Source organism: Hemitrygon akajei, chromosome 3 (genome assembly GCF_048418815.1).
Source record: "Hemitrygon akajei chromosome 3, sHemAka1.3, whole genome shotgun sequence".
Taxonomy (NCBI): domain Eukaryota; kingdom Metazoa; phylum Chordata; class Chondrichthyes; order Myliobatiformes; family Dasyatidae; genus Hemitrygon; species Hemitrygon akajei.
The window spans coordinates 172,761,609-172,777,481 of NC_133126.1; the positions used below are offsets into that span (position 1 = coordinate 172,761,609).

General features: G+C 40.3%; 1 protein-coding gene across 3 annotated transcripts in view; it reads left to right on the forward strand.

Moving 5' to 3' along the window:
* The first annotated feature begins 490 nt into the window (after positions 1 to 490).
* Positions 491 to 15,873, forward strand: part of sphkap (SPHK1 interactor, AKAP domain containing) — a 139,644-nt gene continuing 124,261 nt past the window's right edge. For 2 of the 3 annotated variants that reach the window (XM_073041347.1, XM_073041349.1), the window contains exons 1-2: positions 780 to 1,081; positions 15,278 to 15,392. In XM_073041347.1, the coding sequence (XP_072897448.1) occupies positions 1,050 to 1,081; positions 15,278 to 15,392 (147 nt within the window). In that variant the 5' untranslated portion in view covers positions 780 to 1,049. Of the gene's footprint in view, positions 545 to 779; positions 1,082 to 15,277; positions 15,393 to 15,873 lie in introns of those variants that run through there. The other variant, XM_073041348.1, reaches the window with a different exon arrangement.

Here is a 15,873-nt window from a genome sequence, read left to right on the forward strand (position 1 = left end):
AACCACTTTTGTAGAACAATTTGCTAAGAACAATCATGGCCATGGAAAGACCATCATCACCTATGTCATCAACATGACACATAACGAACAAATAAACTGGCCAATATTCCCACAATGCTCTCCTAAAATCAGATTATTACATTACTCTCACTGTGCATAGTTAGGCTGATATATTCCCTACAGCACAATAGTGGTCGCATTTCACAGGTACTTTGTAGACATTCAGTCACGTACAAGCACTATCATTGTTGGCATTCTAAAGGAGGAAGAAAGTGGAATATAGCCACACTCAGAACCTAATTTTAAGGGCCAATGATATGGGTAAGAAAGAGGTTCATCGTGCCTTATTCCAGGATACACTGTGCAGTAAGTAGCATAAAAATAGGGAGTCTGGTCACAGAATGACAATGCGATGTACCACAAAAATCCTGTTTGTATGACTGACTTGCTGACAGCAGCTTCGTGGAATCAGGAGCTTTGAGGATGCTACTGTCTCTTTAAAAGAACTGCTGTGAATTCAGGCACCATTTGGAAGGTTGTAATGGTGAGGCTGCCTTTTAAGTATCTATTTTTTTGGTTTCAAATTTGCTCGCTGGTGTTTCACCTCATTTAGTTGTAAAATCCATTTCACAGCAGAGGGGATAATCAAAAGGGATATGATGCCCTATTTAACAAATGCAAGGGCATGAGACGTACGTCAGCTGAACACCAGTGCCCCTGCAGTCTGCTGTAGAAGGTTATGGGGGTTTCAGTACCATGCCTGGGTGCAGTGTGTTCTCTGTGTGGGATGCTCAGGCTCTGTCACATGCAATCATTTTCCTTGCCGTTGCTTAAAGAGAGTGTCACTGCTGCTGGCTATGCAGAGCTAAGTATAAACTAGTGTTGTTTGGAGCTTTGAATCGGAAATGTTTCCATTGCCAGCGTGACTGTGAAATCAATTGAGGTGGAAAGCGTAACCATTATTAAGGACTTTAAATATTTTACCTTGCCTCTTTATCTGGTGAGAGACCACAGCTGGACTTGGTGCATTTTCAATAATACTACGGGTGATGGATCGCAGTAGCCTGCTCTCTGTACCAGGGTATGTAACTGTTCCTTCTTGTTGAGCTTTGCCTTTACATTCTTGTTTTTAAATTAGTATTCAGCTGCTGGGCATAATTTTGTCTCTATTTATTCTGAACCATATCAAAATTATGTTAAGTAAATCAAAATCACGTTAACTAACTAATGTTGAACTAAATCCAGAATCTTTCTTCATAAGAATGCCAGATATTCACACATCTACCTTGCTGCCATCAATCAAACCACACAATTAAACAGATTCTTTTGTCTTTGCAAGCTATGTAAAATATCGAGCTCTTGCGCACAATGTGAGTCATCAGACAGTAACTGTAATTTCAGTGTGAATTCACATGCTACTTCAGTCAGTAAGAGCAGAGGGTGTACAATTTATAACTGTGACCTAGACCCCAAAATGAATTTAAAGCTTAACAGACTGGTATAATTTGTATATGTGGTCACTGAGATGTTAACCAAAGTTACTTTCTTTTGACCAAGTAGATGAGTTTTCTGAAGGTACCCTGCAATTCCCATACCCAGTTGAGAGTAATGTGGAAGTCTGATATCTCTGAGACTTCTACTGACCGAAAATGGATACATTTTGTTTTGTAAAAGAAATTGCATTTGTTGTGCATGAGTGAGAACCCTTGGTGTTTCTGAAATTCTCAGTGGTTTCTTGCTTAGGGTTCATAATTTTTCGCTGGTAGACTTTATAAAGAAGAATAGAGCATTATGTTTATAGAGAGAGGCTGGGTTTGTTCTCTCAGGGTTGGAGGAGGCAGGGGGGTGTGTGAGGGGGGTATACAAGGTAGAAATCAAAAATCTCTTTTTTCCCATGGTGGGTGTGTTAAAAAGCAAAAGGCCATAGGTTTACAGTGGGAGGCAGGAGGGTTTGAGAGGATCTGAGGGAGAAATCTGTTGCAGAGAGACTGGTGGAATCTGGAATGTGCTGCCTTAAGAGACGGATATTGTCAGGAAAATTAAGAAGCATCTGTGCAAGTACTTAAGTTGCTAAAGCAGAGAAGGATATGGTTCTAGCATGTGTAAATGGGATTAGTGTAGAGGGTATAGCAGGCTCTGTGGCCATGGTGAGCTGGAGGGTCTGTTTCTGCGCTGTACAACTCTATAACTCTATGACTCTGTGGTAGGAGGATGGAGATTTTGTGGAACCAACAGGATTAAGGGGTACAATTAGATTTTCGAATTCCAAGGGTAAAATGGGATTGATTATGTGAGAGTAAAAGGAAATTTTGCATCGATACAAGATGCAAGTTGAATCTAAAGTCCTCAGCTTATTCCACAGCCAATGTTGTTGTTCTAGAATGTAGACAGAGTTCGGAAACGCAGACGCTAACTCACGCACAGGGGCCTTTCGCAACAGTGATTCAATGGAAAGATATTTCTTTGTACGATGCTGTTTGAATAATAAACTAAAAGATAAGGGTATTGGCAGAAACTTTACTTTCCTTTGGAGCCTTGGCTCTTTTCGATGTGCTTGCAAACTGGTTAGAATGTCATCTGACATTGTAGTTCTTCTTAGAAATAGAGAGAACTCCAAACTTCCTCTATTAGCTTTAAGCAGATCATTTTTAAAATTTAAAAATCATGAATATGAGAAAGCATCCCTGTTATAATGCAACTTGATAACTATTAGGTTATATATACTATGTGGTTTATATTAGGACAAATTTTAGAAAAGAAAACATTCTTGTAATTGTTTACCTCAGTCATCAGATAGAATAGGTTGGAGAGAATCCAGAGCACAGCACTATCCACCTGGTCTCTTGGAAAGAGCAGATTTGAAAAATTAAATTGGCCTTTTATGTTCCATGCCCATCTCTGGCCAAGAATAGCCACTTTGACTGAGTGTGAGGAAATAATACACAAAGTGAAACTTTATATTACATTCTGAACAACAAACTCACAATTTGTTAAAGGTCTTCCATACAATTAATACAATAAAAATAACACTCATTAATAAAACATAGAATGCTGCGTTGGGAGCACAAAGCGTAAAAAGCAATAGAACATTGTATGATATGGCAGAATTCAATAGGCTTTCTTAAAACACTATCCTGTGAATCCTGTGATGTTATTCTGCACAACTGGCGTTAGCAGCTGTGATAGACTTTTTAATGAGCATTATTCAAATGATCTTCAGCTCCTGCGATGTGTTCATATTAAGGAAAAATGACATTACTGATATTGAAAAAGTATTGTAAGAAATCTGTGACAAATCTGCCCCATCTTTATGGATGTCCTCTAAATATAAAAGAATGATTTCTAAACATCCAATGTTCCACAATTTATGTAGTTGATCCTGAAGGGAGCAGCTATTATTGCAAGCGATTAAGTACAGTGTCTAGTTCTTGCTAATATATTCATGAATTGTGACCCCTCCAAAACGTAGCCTTTACTTGGTAGAAAATCAGCCCAAACCAGTAGCAGAAACCATTTCCATTAGTTTCCCATCACAAACTCTAGGCTGGCAAATTTGCTACAAAGCTTTTGCAATCCTCCGACTGCATTGGAGACAACTGAGTGTAATATACGATTTAGAATATATTGGTCCTGAAAAATGTTGTCTCATTTTTACTATGCACTGTACCAGCAGTTATGGTCGAAATGACAATAAAAGTTGATTTGACTTGAGATGCACCCTTTGAGTTTCCTCGGTTCATTGGGTTGGGTGCAGCTAAATAGGTCCATTTCTGTCAAATGATAGACTCAGGAAGGTTTGTATAATGACAGCATGAGTTAACAAAGGAATACATCTGTAGGTTCACAAGCTTGTGTGCACTTCTAACTAGAGTGTATTATAAAGCATTTTTTGTGAAGCTCTTGCTTTATGGGGCCATAGGTAAGTTTGATCATAATGAAACTGCGAGAATACGCAACAGTAGTTCTCATCAGCAGTTCACTCACTGAAAGGATGATGTAGGCAGTTTCAATTGTTGTTTACAATTCAGCGACTCAGCGTGAAGTAGGCCCCCCAACCCTTCAAGCCACACCACCACAGTGACCCCAACAAACCTAATTAACTGTAATCTAATCTCAGGACTCTTTACAATAACCCATTACCCTACCCAGAATGCCTTTGGGTGGTGGGAGGAAAGCGGTGCACCCAGGGAAAATCTCACGCATTCCGCGGGGAGGATGTACAGACAGCACCGGGACTGAACTCCGAACTCTGAAACACACCGAGCGGTAATAGTGTCACGCTAACTGCTACGCCACTGTGGTGCCCAAATCAGAGTTGGACAGATTTCCCCATGAGAAAAAATGCAGGAGTCTGGGAAAGAGCTAGGTTGTTTCTGTGTAGGGCATGTTAGTCGTCACCCGTCCCCATGCAGTAGTGATTTGGTAAACGTTTGCTGGCAGACTTCCCAGTTGTGGACAATCTGCTATGACTATATTTCTGTCTTCAATGGGCCTGGATTTTGGATGCGAGGTATAAAAAAGCTACTTTTATATTGCATGCTATGTTGGCACAAGTAAGTCAGTACTGCCCTGAAATTTACATCAATGCTTCTGCGTAGCTGAAGTCCCTTCAATTAAAGTAATAATTATCCACTGAAATAGCAACTGAGAAGATCTCGCTCTTCTTTTAAGTATAAAAAGGATTCAGAGAATAAACTGAGATATTCTATTCATACAAGAATTCAATGGCACATTATTTCAGTCTATGCCAAGAGCTTAATGAGACCTCTCCTCACTCTTTAAGATTATTTGCACAATACTGTGCAAAAGTCTTAGGCACATATATTTACCTAGGGTGCCTAATACTTTTGCACCGCACTGTAGTAAGTTTATGTATTGCACTGTACAGCTGCTGCAGAAAAATAATCATGACATACGTGGGTGCTGATAACCCTGATTCTGATATGGGTCTCTATTGTGGACTGAGAGCGGGAAGGAGGCAGAGAGAAGGGAATCATGGTTGATAAAAGGGGAAGGAAGGAAGAGGGAGTAGGAAGTACCAGAGAGACCTCAATGATCAATAAACCAATTGTTTGAAATCAAATGACCTTGTTTGCTGGCTCAGGGCTGGGTGTGTCTGCACCTGCACCACGCCCCACCCTGGCACTCCTGTCCCAACCACTCCTGTGGCGCTCCACCCTCACCATTCACAACATCCTTTGCTCCCACCAGATTTACAAACATGCTCTCTGCTCCACGTTGTCAAATACAGTACTGAGCAAAAACTTCAGGCACCCTAGCTGTATATGTGTGTCTAAGACTTTTGCACAGTGCTATATTTTTTAAGCATTGCACTTGAAAATGTCAACTGTAGCATCGACTGGAAGATTCAGTTGCTTGTAGAACATAGGACATAGAACATGGCACAGTCCAACAAAGGGACAGGTCCTTTGGCTCACAATGCCAATGTCGAACATAATACAAAATTAAATTAAATCTCTTCTGCCTGCACATGATCCATTTTCATCCAATCTCTGCAAATCTATGTGGCTTTCTAAAAGTCTCTGAAACAGCATTGTCATACCTGCTCTCATCACTACCCCCTGTCGACTATTCCAAGCACCTACTGTGTCAAAAAATGTAACATCAAGGACCAAGGATCAACTTTATTCTTTTACATGCATTAGGAATTTGCTGTGATATATTGGCGTGACATGCAACAAAAAAACAACAACATTCAACAATTATAAAGAATAAAGAATGATTTAAAATATAAAGCTGGAGGTTCGATTACCGATACAGTTTTCAGTGTTTGGCCATCAAAGGTTATGGAGAGAAGGCAGGACAATGGGGTGGAGAGGGATAATAAATCAGCCGTGATTGAATGGCAACACAAACTTAATGGGCTGAATGGCCTAATTCTGCTCCTATATCTCGTTGTCTATGGTCTTACAGAATAAAATGTGCATAGATACATAAATATAAAGTGTAAACAGCATTATAAAAGTGGTTTCAATGTTTACAGTACAGTGCAGTGGTGAGGGGAATATATACGGGTGTGCTGGTGGGGTTGGGGTGGCTCCAATGAGAATAGTACATCAGATTAACTACCTGAAGGAAGAAACTGTGAAGGCAGAGTGAAGCTTTTGTTTTAATAGGCCTATAATACTTTCCAGAAGTAAGCATTTGGAAAAGACAGTTTCCAGGGTAGGTAGTGACTGCCTCTTCTTTGTCTTGGACACATGTAGTACAGATCCTGCAGCGATGGTAGGCTGCAGCCAACGACCTTTTCTATTGGTCTGACTGTTTGCTGTGGTCTTCATATATTGTGAGAGCAAGCTGCACCAAACCCAACAGTGAAGACAGATGTGACGACCCTCCACACCTCCCTCGCACCTTAAGTGCATGCCCACTAGTATTTGAATTCCCTTGTTTCTTGATTATTGGCTTTGCTTTCACAATTCCAAAATAAACACAATGGGCTGAAAAGCCAGATTCTATGCAGTACAACTTCATGACTCTGACTCCAAACCTACATATAAAGATTACAGACACCAATTCTGTAATGGTGAAATATAACACACGTTGAAGCATTAGGGTAGCTGATTCTCTGGCCATTTTGTTTCCCATTATACATCATTAGAGTCTGGTATTGAGAGAAAGCTGTAATGATCTGAAGCTGAATGCTTCAATTCAAGTGTTAGCATGGTTTGTTGGATTGAAGAGCATGAATATTTCTAATACCTCGACATTCCAAGCAGTTTTGTTAACTGATAGGATATAGACACAGAGTACTGGATGAGCAATAGATACTGGTCTTAACTGGAGTTGCATATCCTGTCAGTGTATTAGTAAAAGTGAAGGAAAGTGGCATTGAAGACAAGATGGAGATCGGAAAGCAGCAAATAAATGAGTGGAGGTGTAAGTGAGAACAACCGGTGTTGTTCGCTGTAATTTGGTGAGCTACATATTGAGCCTGAAAGGCTATAATGTGCATCATTGAAAGCAGACGTGTTCTTCCTCGAGCTTACAATAGGTAAGTGAATGATAGCTGGATACTGTCTATGGCCTTCCCCCAGAAGTGAAAACAGAGAGCTGGAGGAAGGATAGAGATGAGCAAACAGAAAGTGGAGGAAGAACAGAAATTAGAAGTGATTAACTGTTTCAGGACATGACAAAATAGAAAATGGCACAAGTGTAATTTTCAGTGGATTGGAGAAATGTTGGAAAGGGTGATCTAATCTGGCAGGAAGAAGTATTCTTCATGTCCCATGAACTACTGGGAACAATAACAATTTCCATTGTACTCCTCAGTGAGTACAATATCATTTATATTATGATTGTTTTCTTTTTAAACTCCATTATACCAAATTAATTATTTTAAATGCCAGTAAATGTTTTATATACACATGAAGAAACCATTTTAATTTGTTATACACCATGAGCTTACAAAAGTAACACCTATTTTCAAGTTGTTGTTTGATGAATGTATTTTGCACAGGGCATTGAAGATTTAGCTTTTGGTTAGTGTCATGGGATCTATAACAGTCATATAAACTAACAACAGATAAGATTTTGACTGAGAAAGTCTTTCGAAACACTTCATCCAAATGTGAGGCGCTCATTCTCTGATGCACCAGAGTATTAGCCTGAAGTTTGTTGACGAGTCTGAGCAAGAGGCTTAACTCACAACTTCTTAGTTCAGAAACAAAATTGAGCCATGCTGACATGTGGCACAGAGAAAGCACTGAGCAGAAATCAAGCTCCTTCCCAAAGGAACTCCGCAGATGTGCCCATCCATTTCACCTTCTCTGAATACTAGCTTAGGGCTGTTTCATGTTCCTCTATGCAACTCTTCTGTTTATGTTTCTATGTTCACGTGCTGTCCTACATTCTGATTCCCTGGCACTACTGAGACTATTTTTATCTTATCAAACAAAAATCTCCGTGTCCAAAATGCATTGTATGTAATTTAAAGGAGGAATATAACAAAAACTACTAACCATTTTAGTTGACAGATAATCTTGGGCCAGAGGGTATTAAGTGTGCTGGTATTAATAGTGCAGTCCTGCAGCTGATTCCCATCTACTACCACAAGATGATTGATGCAACCAATTAGGTCAAGGAGATATTCCAGTCTTATGCTCTGACTTCCAGCGATGGTGGATCTAGATCCACTCAGTGGCCACTTTATTAGATCGCTCCTGTATCTAATAAAATGGACACTAAGTATATATTGTGATCTTCTGCTGCTGTAGCCCATTCACTTCAAGGTTCAACATCTAGTGTGTTCAGAGATGGTATTCTGCACACCGCTATTTAACAAGTGGTTACCTGAGTTAGTCACCTTCCTGTCAGTCTGAACAGTGTGGCAGTTTCTCTGACCTATCTTATTAACAAGGCATTTTCACCCACAGAACTCCCACTCATTTGATTTTTTTGTTGTTTTTTTTTTGCACCATTCTCTGCAAACTCTAGAGTCTGTTGTGTGTGAAAAAAAAAAACAGGAGATCAGCAGTTTCTGAGTTATTCGAACCACCCCATCAGGGCCAACAATCAATCCGCAGTCACAGTCACTGAGCCCACATTTCCTCTCCATTCTGATGTTTGCTCTGAACAACAACTGAGCCCCTAGACCATGTCTGCATGCTGTTATGCATTGGGTTGCTGCCACATGATCGGCTGATGGGATATTTGCATTAACGAGCAGGTGTACAGGTGTACCTAATAAAATGGCCACGGAGGGTGCATGCTCTTGGTGCACATCTAAGAGATTTCACATTGTGTCTTGAGTTCTGCACTTCAGTCAGATCACTCATCAAGTTGTATTGATTATTCAACTTCACCCAACTTTATAAATTAACCTCCTTCTTTCAGATTTAGCCTTGTCATCCTGAATGATGGGTGTAGTCCATGGAACTGAAATTGAAATAGCACAAGCACAAAGAAATAGAAATTCTCAACACATTTGCAAGCACAACCCTTATTGAATCTGACATTAACTGATGAACTGATGAAATTAAAGCTAATATTCAGCAATGTCATCTCCAAGTCATTTGGACCAACAACCAATAAAAGGACATGTCAAAATTGCCCTAAGTGAGGAGGGGGATTATTATTTCTAATGACAGCTGTGTGAGCATGGTTCAGAATCATTTCATTTAAATTTTACTATTTCAAGATTATTTTCCTGGATATTTCACTAGTAATTCAATTGTTCTTAGTACCCTGTCACCAAACTGATATAATAGGAAGGCAGACTGTTTGTTAGCCTTTATTGCAGGAAGATTTGAGTGTAAGAGAAAAGACCCCTTTCTCCACTAAGATTAGGCCTTGGTATAGATCAATGGTCTTCAAACATTTTCATTGTAATCCACTTTCAGCACATCTTTCACACATGTGAGCCCAACAAAGATAACACTCTAACTATAATTTTATTAATACGTCCTTCAACTCTAAAATGGCATTGCCCTAGGATAATGTTGTATCATGTACAGTATATTTCATTGTTACATTCTGCCAAGTTTAGAGGAAGCAAGCAGGAAACTACCTCTGTGTGCAGTATCTCCTCAGGATACTTCCACCCCCACACTCCCAAAAACTTCCCTGGGCAATTACCCTTGCACTCCTACCAACCTTCCTACGATACTTCTCCCACTCCCTAAAATCTCCCCAGCAACTGTGTCCCCACATTACCTTAACTCCCTGAAATCTCCCCAGCACGCTGTGTATCCTCACTCCCCCAATCTTCCATGGACACTTGCCTCACTCCCTGAAACCTCCCCAGCACCTGGTGACCCCTTCCTCCCCCAGTCTTCCCTTGACACTCTGTCCCCTCACTCCCTGAAACCTCCCCAGCACCCAGTGACCCCTCCCTCCCCCAGTCTTCCCTTGACACTCTGTCCCCTCACTCCCTGAAACCTCCCCAGCACCCGGTTACCCCTCCCTCCCCCAATCTTCCCTGGACGCTATGCCCCCAGACACCCCGCCCCAATCCTATCCTCCCCAGCACAACACACCTCTACATTTACCCAATATTCCCTGGCACATACATTCTCCTGGCAACCTGCCAGAATATTACACCCCCACACTCCTTCAATCTCTCAGGAAACCACAACCCTATACTTCCCACGATAGTACCATCTCCCACACTTGTCCCCCAATCTCTTAGGATACTACTACTTCCCCAAACTCCCATCAAAGCATAGCACTCAACATCCCATGGCCGTCTCTCTTCTACCTTCCTAAGCTCCTCTCTCCTGAACACCCTCTCTTCAAACTCCCTGACTTGTCATCTATATTACTTCAGCCTGATACTCCTGATCCATTTTGGGTTCCTATTGTTTCTAACATATGGTGAAGGACCGGATCCCTATTTTGAAAAAACTCCCGATGTAGATAATCAAAACTTGGCTGAAGGGGTAGGTTTAAAGAAGAAAGGTAAAGGTGCTGAGAAAGGGACTTCCAGAGAAATTATTATTGGCAGAGCAAATGAATCCAAGGGTGATTGAGAAGCTAGAAATGGAAGAAATCTTGTACAGTTATAGTGCTGGATGATACTACGAAGTAGTGCAGGGACAGGATTCTAAGGGTCTACACAAGGATTGCCAGGCAGACAAGTATTGAAGTGGCTGAGGTCACGTGCCTTGTGAAGACACTGCCCAGAAGAAGGCAATGGCAAAACACTTCTGCAGGAAAAATGACCAAGAACCATCACGATCATGGAAAGACCATGATCACCCATGTCATACAACGCAGCAAATAACAAACAAAGGAACACATGGATTTGAAAAGGTATCAATTTTTAAATCATCCTTAACAAAACCCTCTATGGAGCAAGAAGCTGAGAAATGATGAGGGTACGGGGGCGTGATGCAATAGGTGGTGGAAGATGGATAGTTGAGTCCTGATGAAAGACTTCCATAAATAACATACTGCAAATTTACATATCAGTGATCAAACCTCATTAATCATTTGTTCAATGATTCAAACTAAACAAAATCAGAGAACTTATGAAAAATCTACAATTTCACACAAACGTGATTACACATCAAAAATCTGCTGCTGTCTCCAAGTGACATTTGGCAATGATTTAATGGAACATTATGCACCAACAATTAAGATCAGGATAACCAAAGATCAGGGATTAGACCATGCAGACAGTAAAGACAAATAGTCATTCAGACGTAGCCATGTCCCATTTCAGCCTTGAATTAGATGATCTGCAGTGATTTCATTTACTTTCTAGATCAGCGACCATCAGATAAGGTCTGTTTAATTGCGCAAAAATCGCAAACACTGTGTTCACTTTGGCATGCATGAATGAGCCAGTGCTGCCACAATGGTTTCTTGTGTCAAAAAGTCTTTTCATCAAGTTCAATTTGAGCCCTGCAAATTACACCAGTTGTCTCACAGAAATTGCTAAGTACGAAACTGAGAAGTAGATCATTGACAATATGAAAGCACCATTTGGCATCCCAGAAACCATTTCATTGATGACTGGAAACTAAATTGCATGAGCTACATTTGTGGTCTGTTCACAAGCTATCAACTACTGTATATAATAATTCTTAGCAATGTTCTTATAATGAGAGGAAACTGGTCTTGCATATTTAAATAATATAAAATATTAATGTGGTATGATTAATTTTAATTCTAGAAAGACTTTTCTAGACAATTGATTATGAGGAACTTATACATGTTGTGCATTTGGATATCAAAGTTCAAAATGAATTTATTATCAAACTACATATATGTCACCATATGCGACCCTGAGGTTTATTTTCTCTCGAGCATACTCAATAAATCCATATTAGAATAATACTCAATGAAAAACTGCACCAGCTTGGGCATTCAGCCAGTGTGCAAAAGACAGCAAGCTTTGCAAATACAAAAAGAAAGAAAGAATAATTATAATAATAAATAAATAAGCAATAAATATTGATATCCAGAGCATTTGATAACATCTCACATGATGCACAGGATCATGCCCAGGATGAGACCTCACAGTATTGAGGTGGTGTGCTAACTGGGTTGAAGACTGCTTCTCATGAACAAAACAGAGCCAGGCTATATAGATGTGTTTTAGACTGGAAATGTGGAATGCCCAAGGATCCGTTTTTGAACCTGATTTACGTACCATCCACTTGAATGACTTATGGAAGGGGATCGGACATAAGTTATCCAATTTATGGCTGCCGTGACAATATTTGGGAGGGCATGCTGCAATGATGAAATAGAGATGGGTTTAGTGAGTGGGCGAAAACTTGGCAAATAGAGTTTAGTGCAGAAAAGTGTGCTATCGAGCATTTTGGAAGGAGAAATCAAAAGGCAGACAAATATCTAAACAGAAAGGAACTGCAAATGAGTAGAATACAGAGGAATAGATTCAGATGTTCCTATGCATGAAACACAATGTTACCAGGCTGATGCAGGAAGTAATTAAGAAGGTAAATGGCAATTGGCATTTACTCCTGGGAGGTTAGAATTTAGAAGCAGTGAAGAATTGTTACAATTATACTGTTAAGGCCATAACTGAGTAATACACAGTTTCTTTCTCTTATTTAAGAAGGGATATATCAGTATCCAAAACAGATGAGATTTGTTAGGTTTGATCCGGGGATGAGTTGATTTGTTTATCATGAATGGCTGAAAATGACAAATATGTACTTTGATAATAAATTTACTTTGAATTTAGAAATGATTGGTATGTAATTTCTGGAGTTTAGTAGAAAGTGGGATGATCTTATATAAACATACAAGATCCAAAATATTAAGAAGTTTCCTCAGCCATCAGAGTCTCAGAAAATGAGACATGATGGGCAGATAAAGGGGGGGGGAGGGGTAACGATTTAAAACTGAGGTATGGTAGGATATCTTCATGCAGATTGTGATGAATCTTGGGAATTCTCTACCCCATAACGTTGTGGAGGCTTAATGTCTGTTTTTTTTTAAAAAATAGATGTAGTCAAATTTTTGAAGATATTTGAATTGAGGCCTGTGGGGAGCTGGTTCAGGACAGCAATTGAGACCAGCACCGGATCAGCCACAGCTTGGCAGAGCGTATTTGAGGGATTCAGTGTCTTATCCCTGCTTCTGTTTTATGGCATGTTCGTGTTCTTGTATATAGTTATACTGATGTAGTAGGAACTATATTGCCTATCGTGTTCATGCAGTTCCCAAAGCAGAAATTCCTTTAGTCCCTTTCCCCTTTATTTCCCTGTATCCTGAAACTCATTATCTCTCTCCACTCTCCTTTGAGTCTCTTTGCTGTTACCCTGCACCAAGAGATAATTTGCTCCTGTCAGCACATCTTCAGGAAATGGGAGGAAACTGGCACACCTAGTTCATGGAGAGGACAGACAACACTTCAGATCAGAAGCTGTGAGCTAATGCTCTCTGATTGCTGTCCAAATGTTGAAGAGATAGAATCCTTTACAACAGTAGATAATAAGGATCACTGCTCTATTCCATTGTAACTCTGCAAAGATGGAATAAATCTACAAACGTTTGTACATTGAAGGTAAAATATATCAGAGGGAATAGAATGTGGATTGTCAATTAGAATTCCCTGTTGTAAATTCGAACAGGATCTATTTGTTCACCAGTATAGAATAGAATGGATAAGAAGAGGTGATTTCTCTGAAGTTTTACAAACTGAATGACAAATGAATGGCCAGATAAGAGGGATAACAAATAGCTTATTCCATTTAGTTTGGAATATAGTTTAACACACTTATTGCATGTGTAACGCCCTGGTTCACATCTGTGCTGTTATGAGCAGCCTGTTCTGCTTTCAGGCTGTTTGGGTTATTGTTGAAGATAGGGGATGACGTTGGGAGTGTGCCATCAATTAGCGGAAGGTTTTCCTGGTGAGCGACAATAAGGTTGGTCTTGGGTTTTGGTTCGGTGGGTGCTGAACAGAGATGCAGATGCCATAGCATACGATCCGGTGGGAGACCCGTTTGTTCGAGATGGATTGCGAGCGACGTTCGGGCATTCACACTGACCGAGTGGCCCAGCGCATGAGTGACAGTGAAGTTCAAGATGAGCTCCAACTTGTGCACATTCGACTGTTTAATTAGAACGGGCCCTTTTCTTCTTGTTATTTTTTTTTTACTAACCTTTTAGTTAAGATTCATCAGTATTATTCCTTTAACTGTATGCAGTGTACTGTCTGTCATTTCGTGGCCCTAATTTGTAAAGGGTGGCAAATTACACAGCATCCACACAAACTGGGGTTTGGGGTGGAACGTGCTGTCTCAATCTCACGAGTTTGGCGGGACTTGAGAGTGTCTTCCCTAGATTTATGCAGCCAAGGAAACCACATGGTTATTGGATTTATGGTTCAGACATGCGTTTATCTAAAGTGAATAGATTTTTAATAGTTGTATCTCTACAGATAACCTATGCAGTTATTGAAAAGATCCAAGAAAAACAATTGGGCAAAAGAAAGCCAGCTTACACATAGAGTGGTCTTTCCATAAACACAGCGATTAAAGAGAGAAGTAGCTTACCGAAAGAGAGGACGGCAGAGTGTGAAGAGAGAAGAATGCAAGGGTACTGGAAGAGGGTAACGGAACATAGGCAGTGGATATTGATAGTAACCATGGATGAGTGGAGAAGTAATATTGGAGGCGGGTGATACAGAGGCTCAAATAGCAGAGCTGCTGCCTCTTAGCTCCATTAACCCAGGCTCAAACCTGACCACCAGGACCACCGTTCGCACGTACTGTCCGGGATTCAGAGTTTCTATCGTTCATGCTGTAGGGTTTCTTGTTTTGTGGAAGTCTGTGAGGAGCACAAATTTCAGGCTGTATACTGGATATACTGTCTGAACCTTTGAACTGTGTGGGTTTTCCTTGGTGGCCTGATTCATTGATTTATTTCATGTACATCGAAGCATCCAGTGAGATGCATCATTTACGTTAATAACCAACACAACCTAAGGCTTGTTATGGGCTTTGATTACAGCTTAAAATGCTATGAGCAATACCAAGCTCTCACTGACATTGGAATGATCAATGGTTTGAAATTACAGGTAAGGTTAAAAAAGAAAGGCCATTACTTCCTACCAAACTTTCAATGAGCAAGGTGTGTGTGTGTGTGTGTGTGTGTGTGTGTGTGTGTGTGTGTGTGTGTGTGTGTGTGTGTGTGTGTGTGTGTGTGTGTGTGTGTGTGTGTGTGTGTGTGTGTGTGTGTGTGTGTGTGTGTGTGTGTGTGTGTGTGTGTGTGTGTGTGTGTGTGTGTGTGAGAGAGAGAGAGAGATTCTATGTCATTTTTCTGTTTTCTTCTCCAGGAACTTTGAATCGCCACAGATGCATCAGCTCTCAGAGCAATTAGAGACGAGCCCCAGCTGTGAAGCAGCAAAGTCCACGGCCACTGCAGAGACCTCCATCACAGCATGTAAGAAGGTAAGCAATCTTCCCATCTTCATGCAAAATGCACTCCACGTGTGATTTGTAATTGGCAATTGCACCATTCCAAAGGTAAAAAAGTGTTGAAGTTTGGCAGCTGGCCCAATAACTTATTCCTAATGTCTGAAAGTCATTTCCAGATAATAATGTATTAGTTGCTCACATAGTATATATCGCCATATATCATTGCCAAAAGATATAACAGTAATCAGCATCGAAGCAGAGAACCGCTCTTCAAATTGAAGAAAACAACATTAAAAGCACAGCAAAGAAATTTGATTAGAATATAATAAAATCTTTTTTATGTTTCATGTCATTCAGCATCTTCAATTAAATTTTGGAATGTAACTCCCTATCAGCTACACATGATCTCTTCTATTAGAATTCAGTCTTTAACTTATTCCAAGGTATCCTTTAACATTCTACTTATCATTCTACTAATCCCTTCGGTGAAGCTCCGCCAATTACTTCCTCCAAG